The sequence below is a fragment of the Salmo salar genome, chromosome 20 (genome assembly GCF_965601325.2).
Source record: "Salmo salar chromosome 20, fSalSal1, whole genome shotgun sequence".
Taxonomy (NCBI): Eukaryota; Metazoa; Chordata; class Actinopteri; order Salmoniformes; family Salmonidae; genus Salmo; species Salmo salar.
The window spans coordinates 74,927,254-74,940,574 of NC_138310.1; the positions used below are offsets into that span (position 1 = coordinate 74,927,254).

The window sequence follows — 13,321 nt, forward strand, 5'->3', positions numbered from 1 at the left end:
TAGAGGGTTAAGTAATTGGATTCTGCATTCTGTAGGCTTTTACATTATGAAGGAAGAGCAAGGCTACTCAGCCAGCACTAGTTTTAAGAAACACTTACTCAGGTGCATGACAACATTTCCGTTCCGTGAGACTTTACTCAGTTTCGTGGCAATGACGGGGTGAAAGTTCCGATGATAATAGTGCTATTTTGATCTTATCAGAGGGGTGATAAAACATTTCAGACATCGACCTTTCACCCCTTCAAAGCAACTCAAGAGTTCAATTCACATCACAGTCAAACTGTCAAACTGTTATTTTGATGTGATGCAAATGCAATAATCGTGTGAAATACTGCCCCGTTTCAATTTGAATTAAATTACAACTTGATTGTCCCCGCAGGTAAATTAATTGTGTAGTCAGGAGTACATACAACACAATATATGCAGAGCCGTTGTTCAGCTGTTGTTGGTTGCATGTATTTATGGATTAGGATTTTGGTTTAGGGTAACAGTGAACTCAATCCTGATAAATTAATAACACTGGGTTCAACCTACACCAAGCTCATGCATGATCTATGTCCTTAATGCAGTGTTTATGAACTCAAGGTCACAATAGGAATACTAAATGATGCACATTATGCACATTACTGTGAACATACAGTACCATGCAAATTACTGTAAACATACCATGGCAGAAATATCATTCACATTGCTGTAAATATACCATGCCAGAAACATCATGTACATTACTGTATACACACCATACACATTACTGTAAACATACCATAGCAGAAACATCATGCACATTACTGTAAACATACCATATGCATTATGCTTGAAAGATAAAGGCATTTTATTATTTTCTCTATGTTTTAGACCTTGAGAGAGGTCTGCCCTAGGTTGAACTCTGTATACCCCCTCTCATGTTCACTTCCTCTCTCTCTCGATGCGTCTCTCTCTCTGCTCCTACCCCCCCTCTATCAATTCAATTTCAATTTAAGGGACATTATTGGCATGGGAAATGTATGTTTCAAAAGTGAAATAAATAAAAAATAACTAATTACAGTAAACATTACACTCACAAAACTTCCAAAATAATATATACATTTCAAATGTCATATCATGTGCAAATCGGAAAATAAATAAACATAAATATGGGTTATATTTACAGTGGTGTTTGTTCTTCACTTTCTCTCTCTCTACATCTCCCTCTGTCCCGCTCTCTGTCCCTTTCTCTCTCTCTGCCTCTCTCTCCCTTTCTCACTCTCTTAGTCCCTCTCTCTCTCTGTGTCCCTCTCTCTCTTTTTCTCTCTTTCTCTGTCCCTCCGGTGTTCCTCTCTGTCCCCCCCTTCCTTTGCTGATATGATAGATTTCATGCAGCAGATTATGGGACCATCCTAGAGATATCAGCCATATGTGGCAGATAACAAAGTAATCAGCTCATTATCTCTTTCTTTCTCTCTCTCGCTCTCACACACACACAAATACACTAATCAACATTGATTATGAGAAGGGATTTCAAGTCAGAAATACGGTAGGTTATTGTAATTCATTAGGAAGAATTAAAGTCAAGGCAAATATAACCACAAACCACTTACAGATATAGAGTTAATTGGCAAATATGCAATCACAATCTGGGAAAATGTACAGGAAGTTTTTTTTACTTTCCCTGCAGATTGTATCGAGCCTGGTTGCCAGATCTGTAATACTTTAGCCAGTTTCCCTGGGCTAAAGCATAGGAGTTGGCTAAAGCACCTACACATCTAGCAACCAGGATAGAAAATGCAAATGCCAGTTTGTTGCTTTGACTCCCATTATTTTTCTGTCTTAACATGAAGAAAATAGTAAAATGTACACTCAGTATATTCTGTGTTTCAACTGGAAACCTAGTCTATATTTATTCTTGTTTCAGAAGAGAGAAACGACCTTCTGACCTTCTCCTCAGCATTGCTTTTTAGTGTCTGCGTTGACAGGTGACAGGGGAACTAGCTCTCATTGCTCTAGCTGGTGCTCTCCATCTTGTTTCCTTTCTGCATCATTACAATGAACAAGGGATCCGGCTAGCCTGTTAAGAGGCAGTGGGTTAGCTGACGCTAAGTGCCTCCACACTTGACACACACACACACACACACACACACCACACACACACACACACACACACACACACACACACACACACACACACACACACACACACACACACACACACACACACACACACACACACACACACACACACACACACACACACACACACAGACGGACAAACACACGTAAAACACACATACAGTCACACACACCTGCCCCTTCTCTAAGAAATATAGAGAGTGTTATCAGGCGAACCCTGCCCCTTAGTTCCACACGTAAACAGGCTGTATATAAAGGGTTGGTACCATAGAATCTGACTACCTCTTGCAGTGTGTGTGTGTGTGAGCAAATTCCCCACAGACAGATACAGGGCATATACAGTAACACAAACCCGGCCGGTGCCAAGATGCCTGCAGACTTCAATGGACAATGGGTGATGGTCACCAACGAGAACTTTGAGGATATCATGAAGGCCATTGGTAAGCTGTTGTTCTAATGTCTGTTGGAAAATAGGGACATGCGATACAGAGAGAGATACTAGATATGCAGAGAGAGATACTAGATATACAGAGAGAGATACTAGATATGCAGAGAGAGATACTAGATATGCAGAGAGAGATACTAGATATGCAGAGAGAGATACTAGATATGCAGAGAGAGATACTAGATATACAGAGAGAGATACTAGATATGCAGCGAGAGATACTAGATATGCAGAGAGAGATACTAGATATGCAGAGAGAGATACTAGATATGCAGAGAGAGATACTAGATATACAGAGAGAGATACTAGATATGCAGGGAGAGATACTAGATATGCAGAGAGAGATACTAGATATGCAGAGAGAGAGATTAGATATGCAGAGAGATACTAGTTATGCAGAGAGAGATACTAGATATGCAGAGAGATACTAGTTATGCAGAGAGAGATACTAGATATGCAGAGAGATACTAGTTATGCAGAGAGAGATACTAGTTATGCAGAGAGAGATACTAGATATGCAGAGAGATACTAGATATGCAGAGAGCGATACTAGATATGCAGAGCGAGATACTAGTTATGCAGAGAGCGATACTAGATATGCAGAGAGATACTAGATATGCAGACAGAGATACTAGATATGCAGAGAGAGATACGAGATATGCAGAGAGATACTAGATATGCAGAGAGAGATACTAGATATGCAGAGAGATACTAGTTATGCAGAGAGCGATACTAGATATGCAGAGAGAGATACTAGATATGCAGAGAGATACTAGATATGCAGACAGTGATACTAGATATGCAGAGAGAGATACGAGATATGCAGAGAGATACTAGATATGCAGAGAGAGATACTAGATATGCAGAGAGATACTAGTTATGCAGAGAGCGATACTAGATATGCAGAGAGAGATACTAGATATGCAGAGAGATACTAGATATGCAGACAGAGATACTAGATATGCAGAGATACTAGATATGCAGAGAGATACTAGATATGCAGAGAGAGATACTAGATATGCAGAGAGATACTAGATATGCAGAGAGAGATACTAGATATGCAGAGAGACATACTAGATATGCAGAGAGATACTAGATATGCAGAGAGAGATACTAGATATGCAGAGAGATACTAGATATGCAGAGAGAGATACTAGATATGCAGAGAGAGATACTAGATATGCAGAGAGATACTAGATATGCAGACAGAGATACTAGATATGCAGAGAGAGATACTAGATATGCAGACAGAGATACTAGATATGCAGAGAGAGATACTAGATATGCAGAGAGATACTAGATATGCAGAGAGAGATACTAGATATGCAGAGAGATACTAGATATGCAGAGAGAGATACTAGATATGCAGAGCAAGATGGTGGAGAGGGAGGAAGGGAGGGAAGGAAGGAGTGGAGAGGAGAGAGGGAATTGACAGAGAAAGAGTGTGTTGTGTGTGTGTATGTGTGTGTGTGTGTGTGTGCATATGTCTATGTGTGTGTGCACGAGTGTGTCTGATAGAGAGGGGGATGTCAGAGACAATGTTAGTTTAAATACTTTATTTGAGAGTGTTAGTGAGTGAGATTGTGAGAGAGTGAAAGGATGATGTGGTGCTGCTTCAGTTACTTATTGAGCTTCTGTCATGGCGACTTAACCTCCAATGTTTGTGTGAATGGCTCCCGCTTGTTACCACGTCGAACAAATATTGATTTACTCTTTTAAGCATTTCTATCGTCCCCATTCAAGAGAATAGAAAATCCCATCCCAAGCTCTGCCAAGAGGCGTCGGCATGTCGCTGGAAAGCGAAGGCCCTCATCCATCCACTCAGCATGGCGTTGATAAACCACAAGTCTTTTATTATTCATGACTTTATCTGCAATTTATAACTCCCTCCGTGTTATAACTCCCTCCGTGTTATAACTCCCTCCGTGTTATAACTCCCTCCGTGTTATAACTCCATCCGTGTTATAACTCCCTCCGTGTCATAACTCCCTCCGTGTCATAACTCCCTCCGTGTCATATCTCCCTCCGTGTTATAACTCCCTCCGTGTCATAACTCCCTCTGTGTCATAACTCCCTCCGTGTTATAACTCCCTCCGTGTTATAACTCCCTCCGTGTCATAACTCCCTCCGTGTCATAACTCCCTCCGTGTTATAACTCCCTCCGTGTCATAACTCCCTCCGTGTCATAACTCCCTCCGTGTTATAACTCCCTCCGTGTTATAACTCCCTCCGTGTTATAACTCCCTCCGTGTCATAACTCCCTCCGTGTCATAACTCCCTCCGTGTTATAACTCCCTCCGTGTTATAACTCCCTCCATGTTATAACTCCCTCCGTGTTATAACTCCCTCCGTGTCATAACTCCCTCCGTGTCGTAACTCCCTCCGTGTTGTAACTCCCTCCGTGTTGTAACTCCCTCCGTCTCATAACTCCCTCCGTGTTATAACTCCTTCCGTGTCATAACTCCCTCCGTGTTATAACTCCCTCCGTGTCATAACTCCCTCCGTGTTATAACTCCTTCCGTGTCATAACTCCCTCCGTGTTATAACTCCCTCCGTGTCATAACTCCCTCCGTGTTATAACTCCCTCCGTGTCATAACTCCCTCCGTGTTATAACTCCCTCCCGCTCAACCCAACAAATCCCCAAAATCCCAAATCCAAGGCGTCTCATTCCGTGGCGCTCTCTCATTTCCATGAACAGATCGATAATTAGAGCCATATGGAAACAGAGGGAGGGAGAACATATTTGGATGGGTAAATAAAAGAGCTTCATCAAAAAGAGAGATGGGTAGGAATTGAATTTACACTTTGTGGCCAATGCAATGCAGTGCAGGCTCACAGTTGAACTTATTCAGCTCTATTTCTGGTACAAGGCCATTTTAAAAAGGGTAAATGAGATGGTCAACAGAGCTGGTCTGAGTGGAATAGTAATTCTAGAACTTGAGCTCCAGTCTCATAACTGAAGAGTGGGACTGGTGGCTAATGCACAAGGGAACACAATAAAACAGAATACTATACACACCTCACTGTCCAACCAAGGTGAAGAGAGTCTATATGAAATTGGTTGGTGGTTTGAGCCCTGAATGCTGATTGGCTGAAAGCCGTGGTATATCAGAACGTATAGCACGGGTATGACAAAATATTACTTTCAACTCCTCCAATTACATTGGTAACCAGTTTATAATAAAGCAATAAGGCCCGAGGGTTGTGGTACATGGCTAATATACAGTTGAAGTCAGAAGTTTACATACACTTAGGTTGGAGTCATTAAAACTCATTTTTCAACCACTCCACAAATTTCTTGTTAACAAACTATAGTTTTGGCAAGTCAGTTAGGACATCTACTTTGTGCATGATACAAGTCATTTTTCCAACATTTGTTTACAGACAGATTATTTCACAATTCCAGTGGTTCAGAAGTTTACATACACTAAGTTGACTGTGCCTTTAAACAGCTTAGAAAATTCCAGACAATTATGTCATGGCTTTAGAAGCAACTGATAGGCTAATTGACATAATTTGAGTCAATTAGAGGTGAACCTGTGGATGTATTTCAAGGCCTACCTTCAAATCAAACAAATCAGCCAAGTCCTCAGAAAAACAATTGTAGACCTCCACAAGTCTGGTTCATCCATGGGAGCAATTTCCAAACACCTGAAGGTACCACTTTCATCTGTACAAACTATAGTACACAAGTATAAACAGCATGGGACCATGCAGCCGTCATACCACTCAGGAAGGAGACGCGTTCTGTCTCCTAGAGATGAACGTACTTTGGTGCGAAAAGTGCAAATCAATCCCAGAACAACAGCAAAGGACCTTGTGAAGATGCTGGAGGAAACAGGTACAAAAGTATCTATATCCACAGTAAAACGAGTCCTATATCGACATAACCTGAAAGGCCGCTCAGCAAGGAAGAAGCCACTGCTCCAAAACACCATAAAAAAGCCAGACTACGGTTTGCAACTGCACATGGGGAAAAAGATGGTACTTTTTGGAGAAATGTCCTCTGGTCTGATGAAACAAAAATAGAACTGTTTGGCCATAATGACCATCGTTATGTTTGGAGGAAAAAGGGGGAGGCTTGCAAGCCAAAGAACACCATCCCAACGGTTAAGCGCGGGGGTGGCAGCATCATGTTGTGGGGGTGCTTTGCTGCAGGAGGGACTGGTGCACTTCACAAAATAGATGGCATCATGAGGCAGGAATATTATGTGGATATATTGAAGCAACATCTCAAGACATCAGTCAGGAAGTTAAAGCTTGGTCGCAAATGGGTCTTCCAAATGGACAATGACCTCAAGCATACTTCCAAAGTTGTCACAAAATGGCTTAAGGAAAACAAAGTCAAGGTATTGGAGTGGCCATCACAAAGCCCTGACCTCAATCCTATAGAAAATGTGTGGGCAGAACTGAAAAAGCTTGTGCGAGCAAGGAGGCCTACAACCCTGACTCAGTTACATCAGCTCTGTCAGGAGGAATGGGCCAGAATTCACCCAACTTATTGTGGGAAGCTTATGGAAGGCTACCCGAAACGTTTGACCCAAGTTATACAATTTAAGGGCAAGGCTACCAAATACTAATTGAGTGTATGTAAACTTCTGACCCACTGGGAATGTGATGAAAGAAATAAAAGCTGAAATAAATCATTCTCTCTACTATTATTCTGACATTTCACATTCTTAAAATAAAGTGATGATCCTAAATGGCTTAAGACATTTTTACTCTGATTAAATGTCAGGAATTGTGAAAAACTGAGTTTAAATGTATTTGGCTAAGGTGTATGTAAACTTCTGACTTCACCTGTACCACGGCTAAGGGCTGTTCTTAAGGATACAGAACAGCCCTTAGCCATGGTATATTGGCCATATACCACAACCCCCCGAGGTGCCTTATTGCTTTTGTAAACTGGTTACCAACTTAATTTGAGCAGTAAAAATAAATGTTTTGTCATACCCGTGCTATAAGGTCTGATATACGGTCTGTCAGCCAATCTGCATTCAGGGCTCGAACCACCCAGTTTATAATAGCAATAGTTGTGTTGTGCATAAGAACAGCCCTTAGCTGTGGTATATTGGCCATATACCACACCCCCTCGGGCCCTATTGCTTAATTAGGGCACGGCCCCTTTTTTCTCAATTTCCGCCTGAATGACATGCCCAAAGTAAACTGCCTGTTGCTTAGGCCCTGAAGCCAGTGTATGCATATAAAATAAAAAAACTTTAAAGTTTGTAGAAACATTCAAATAATGTAGGAGAATATAACACAATAGATATGGTAGAAGAAAATCCAAAGAAAAACCATCCGGAATTTTGTTTTTGAGAGAGACCATGCTCTTACAATGGCAAGTATAAGGGCATACTCAAGTCTAGCTCCCAGGAGGCAATTCCTATGGATTCCACAGGGTGTCAGCAATCTATTATCAAGGTTTCAGGCTTGTAACTTCCAAAACGAATAGCAAATATCAGTTTTAGTACAGGGACACAGTCTTGGAAATTCGTGTTTGCGCGCGCCATGAAGACAAGACCCACCTGTAAAATCGGTTTCCTATTGAACATACTTCTTTCCGTAAGAAATATTATAGTTTGATGACATTTTAGGGTATCTGAGGAGTAAATAGAAACGTTTTTTGACTTGTTGAAACAAAGTTGAGGGGTAGATTTTCAGATTCCTTTCTCTGCATGTTGAACGAGTGGATTACTCAAATCAATGGCGCCAACTAAACTGACTTTTTGGGATATAAATAAGGATTTTATCTAACAAATCGACACTACATGTTATAGCTGGGACCCTTTGGATGACAAATCAGAGGAAGATTTTCAAAAAGTAAGTGAATATTTAATCGCTATTTGTGAATTTATGAAACCTGGGCCGATGGAAAAATATTTTGATGTGGGGCGCCGTCCTCAAACAATCACTTGGCATGCTTTCACTGTAATAGCTACTGTTTCACCGGAAGTTGTCCCGCTAGCGGGACGCCTAGCCCTAAGAAGTTCATACTTCATACTTATCCTGTTTACAGTATACACTGAGTGTACTAAACATTAGGAACACCTTAATATTGAGTTGCACCCCATTTTGCCCTCAGAACAGCCTCAATTTTTCAGGCATGGACTCTACAAGGTGTTGAAAGCATTCCACAGGGATGCTGGCCCATGTTGACTCCAATGCTTCCCACAGTTGTGTCAAGTTGTCTGGATGTCTTTCAGGTGGTGGACCATTCTGAAAAACCCAGCAGCGTTGCAGTTTTTGACACACTCAAATCAGTGCGCCTGGCACCTACTACCATACCCCGTTCAAAGGCACTTAAATATTTTGTCATGCTCATTCACCCTCTGAATGGCACACATACACAATCCATGTCTCATTTGTCTCAAGACTTACAAATCCTGTTTTAACCTGTCTCCTCCACTTCATCTACATTGATTGAAGTGGATGAAACAAGTGACATCAACAAGGGATTGGATTCACCTGGTCAGTCTATGTCTTGGAAAGTGCAGAGCATCTTTAAACATTGACATTGTTGTTTCATTGTGTTTCCTCCAGATATTGACTTTGCAACCCGTAAGATCGCTGCCCACCTGACCCAGACCAAGGTGATCGTCCAGAACGGAGACAAGTTTGAGACCAAGACCTTGAGCACCTTCAGGAACTACGAGGTCAACTTCACCGTCGGGGAGGAGTTTGAGGAGGTCACTAAGGGACTGGACAACAGGACAATCCAGGTAGGACCACAACCACTATGACCACGTCAGAGTGTTACTGCACTCCGTCCTAACCGGTTCCAAACCCTAACCTTTACCCTCTCCATCATGTTCTCTCCTTTTATTCTATTCCACCATTTTTTATTTACATTTCTTATAGGTTTTCATCTCCTGCTTTCCCTTGACTCTCAGTTTGTTAATGCATACTGTATGGTCACATAGCCCACAATCCAAGCATCTTAAAAGGTTTGGTCCAGTCTCTCTCAGATTAGAATTCAAGAGACAGCCATAAGCACTGCTGTGGGTTGTTGACCCTGGCTTTATGGAAACATAAACACATATCTTCAGCCTGGACTCAGGGTTAGATGTAACATAGTAAACGAAAATACGGGATACCCAAATTAGTATGATATGTTACATTTGGTATGGTATGTTTTAATTTGTGGATATACATCATCCACTTAGTATGATATGTTCTGAATTAAAATGTGTATGATATGTTACCAATTACAATTAGAACACACAACTTTTGGGTTGCTAGATGTTCACGTCATCCACCCTGACCAACTACCCCACTTTTGTTTTTGCCTTAAGTAACCTTCTGTCTTATGCAACCATACCAAATGTAATATATACAAATTTGAGTTTCACGTATTTTCGTTTACTATGTTACCTCTATGATACCAGCCTGATATCTTAGCTGTGGGACATTTGGGTAAATGCTTGTCCATGGTAAGCTAACTGTGTGTGTGTGTGTGTGTGTGTGTGTGTGTGTGTGTGTGTGTGTGTGTGTGTGTGTGTTCTTCAGACACTGGTTACCTGGGATGGAGATAAGTTGGTGGCTGTGCAGAAGGGAGAGAAGGCCAATCGTGGCTGGAAGCAATGGATAGAAGGAGACCTGCTACACCTGGTGAGAGCAAGACAGATGGGGGGAGGGGTTTAGACACAGAAAAGAGAGAGAAAGAAATGTCCTAGACTTCAACCTGAACATACAGAACGTTACAGATTCTTCATACCTAAGACAACAGAAGCTCTATACATTTAGTACATTTCTGAGAAGAGAGATAAAGAGACAGACAGCTATCAATCCTTCAGTTTTTATACATATCCTCATTCAGATTTACACTCTGGACTTTTCATGATAATAAAGTGAGAAGGTGTACTTCCGTATGTCAATCAGTACAGTGGAAGTTGTAAAGTCAATCTTGATTTCCAGCTCTGAGAAAGAGAAGGAATACTATAATCCCTATAGAGCTTCATGCCAAATGGCACCCTATTCCCTTTATAGGGCCCTACTTCTTACCAGAAGTGGACTATATAGGGCACATATGTCAAACCCATTTTATTGAGGGCCAAGTGTCTGCGGGTTTTCGCTCCACCCTTGTAATGATGAATTAAGGTCACTAATTAGTAAGGAACTCCCCTCACCTGGTTGTATAGGTATTAATAGAAAGGAAAAAACTAAAACCCTCAGACACTCAGCCCTCCATGGAATGACTTTACATCCCTGGTATAGGGAATAAGGTGCCGGTTCGGATGCAGACTACATGTTATGTGATTGTCTCATTGTCTTTCTCTCCGTCTCTTTTTCTTTCAGGACATCTATGTTGAAGACAAAGTCTGCAAACAAGTGTTCAAGAAGAAACCCTAAAACCGTATTTGTTGTAATTTTTGTATATTTTTTTTTATTATTTCACCTTTATTTAACCAGGTAGGCCAGTTGAGAACAAGTTCTCATTTACAACTGTGACCTGGCCAAGATAAAGCAGAGCAGTGTGTCAAATACAACAACACAGAGTTACACATAAACAAACATATAGTCAATAACACAATAGAAAAATCAATGTACAGTGTGTGCAAATGTAGAAGATTAGGGAGGTAAGGCAATAAATAAGCCATGGAGGTGAAAAAATGACATTTTAGCATTAATACTGGAGTGATAGATGTGCAGATGATAATGTACAGGTAGAGATACTGGGGTGCAAAAGAGCAAGAAGAACATTACATACATGTGTTTCTGCCTGCATAATTATGTTATGTATTTATGATGTGATTGTACTTAATAATAAATACTTAATTCAACCCAAGCAGATGGGATGCATTGACTTTAAGTTAAATTAATATTTATATGGGTGTATATTGACCAGAGTTGACAGTACTTGCAAATAAAAACAACAGTATGAACTTTTAAAAACATAACATAGCTTCTCAAATTAGTGCGTCATTGTGAGAGAACAGAACTATGTGTAAATTGGCAAATCAATCGAATACATTGTACACTGTACAGTAGATGACCAGAAGAAGACATATATGAATAGCGTACAGTATATGATGTTCAGTTGGGTTGTGAAGGCCTGCGACCTTATCTACTACTTCACAGGGACAGATCTAAGTGATTATCAATGACAGAACACCAGGTCTACGGAACCTTTCAACATGCAACAGTGAGGAGGTGTGGACTTTGAATACAAGATTGGGAGAGTATTCCTCACACCACCCAGGCTTTCTTATCAAGACCTGACAGATTTGAAAACCTCAACAAAGGGTGCAGTTAAACGATTTAAAGTAGAACACTTCAACCATAAAGCATCGTAGGCATAGAGCTGGGAGCGTATAACATTCTAATTGTTATGACACAAGTATGTGATTGCTTAGTTGTTTGGAACGTGCTTCTTGCAAGACCAGCATGGTTTGAACTCTGGTCTGAACCAGCTGTACTGGATGACTGTGTGATAACGCTCTCGGTAGCCGATGTGAACAAAACCTTTAAACAGGTCAATATTCACAAAGCCCCTGGGCCAGACGGATTACCAGGACGTGTACTCAAAGCATGCACGTACAAACTGTCAAGTGTCTTCACTGATATTTTCAACCTCTCCCTGACCGAGTCTGTAATACCAACATGTTTCAAGCAGACCACCATAGTCCCTGTGCCCATGGAAGTGAAGGTAACCTTCCTAAATGATTACTGCCCCGTGGCACTCACGTCGGTAGCCATGAAGTGCATTGAAAGGCTGGTCATGGCTCATGGCTCACATCAACAGCATCCTCCCGGACACCCTAGACCCACTCCAATTCGCATACCTCCCCAACAGATCCACAGATGAAGCAATCTCAATCGCACTCCACACTGCCCTTTCTCACCTGGACAAAAGGAACACCTATGTGAGAATGCTTTTCATTGACTACAGCTCAGCGTTCAACACCATAGTGCCCACAAAGCTCATCACTAAGCTAAGGACTTTGGGACTAAACACCTCCCTCTGTAACTGGATTCTGGACATTCTGACAGGCTGCCCCCAGGTGGTAAGAGTAGGCAACAACACATCTACCACGCTGATCCTTAACACAGAGGCCCCTCAGGGGTGTGTACTTTGTCCCCTTCTGTATTCCCTGCTCACCTAAGACTGCGTGGCCAAACACGACTCCAACACCATCATTAAGTTTGCTGAAGACACAACAGTGGTAGGCCTGATCACCAACAACGAGGAGACAGTCTATAGGGAGGAGGTCAGAGAACTGGCAATGAGGTGCCAGGACAACAACCTCTCCCTCAATGTAAGCAAGACAAAGGAGCTGATCGTGGAGTACAGGAAAAGACGGGCCGAACAGGCCCCCATTAACATCGACGGGGCTGTAGTGGAGCGGGTCGAGAGTTTCAAGTTCCTTGGTGTCCACATCACCAACAAACTATCATGGTCCAAAACATACCAACACAGTCGTGAAGAGGGTACGACAAAACCTTTTCCCCCTCAGGAGACTGAAAAGATTTGGCATGGGTCCCCAGATCCTCAAAAGTTTCTACAGCTGCACCATCGAGAGCATCCTGACCGGTTGCATCACCACCTGGTATGGCAACTGCTCGGCATCTCAGCATTTACAGAGGGTAGTGCGAACGGCCCAGTACATCACTGGGGCCAAGCTTCCTGCCATTCAGGACCTACAGTTGAAGTCGGAAGTTTACATATACCTTAACCAAATACATTTAAACTCAGTTTTTCACAATTCCTGACATTTCATTCTAGTAAGAATTCCCTGTCTTAGGTCGGTTAGGATCACCACTTTATT

The 13,321-nt window shown here is 41.8% G+C and overlaps 1 protein-coding gene across 1 annotated transcript; it reads left to right on the forward strand.

Annotated features, from left to right (window-relative positions):
- Nucleotides 1-2,424: 2,424 nt before the first annotated feature.
- Nucleotides 2,425-11,340, forward strand: ret2 (Retinol-binding protein II, cellular). Its single transcript, NM_001146482.1, has 4 exons — nucleotides 2,425-2,546; nucleotides 9,096-9,274; nucleotides 10,062-10,163; nucleotides 10,851-11,340. Exons 1-4 carry the CDS (start codon nucleotides 2,474-2,476, stop codon nucleotides 10,902-10,904), a joined length of 408 nt encoding a protein of 135 aa, NP_001139954.1. The 5' UTR covers nucleotides 2,425-2,473; the 3' UTR covers nucleotides 10,905-11,340.
- The last annotated feature ends 1,981 nt before the right edge of the window (nucleotides 11,341-13,321 follow it).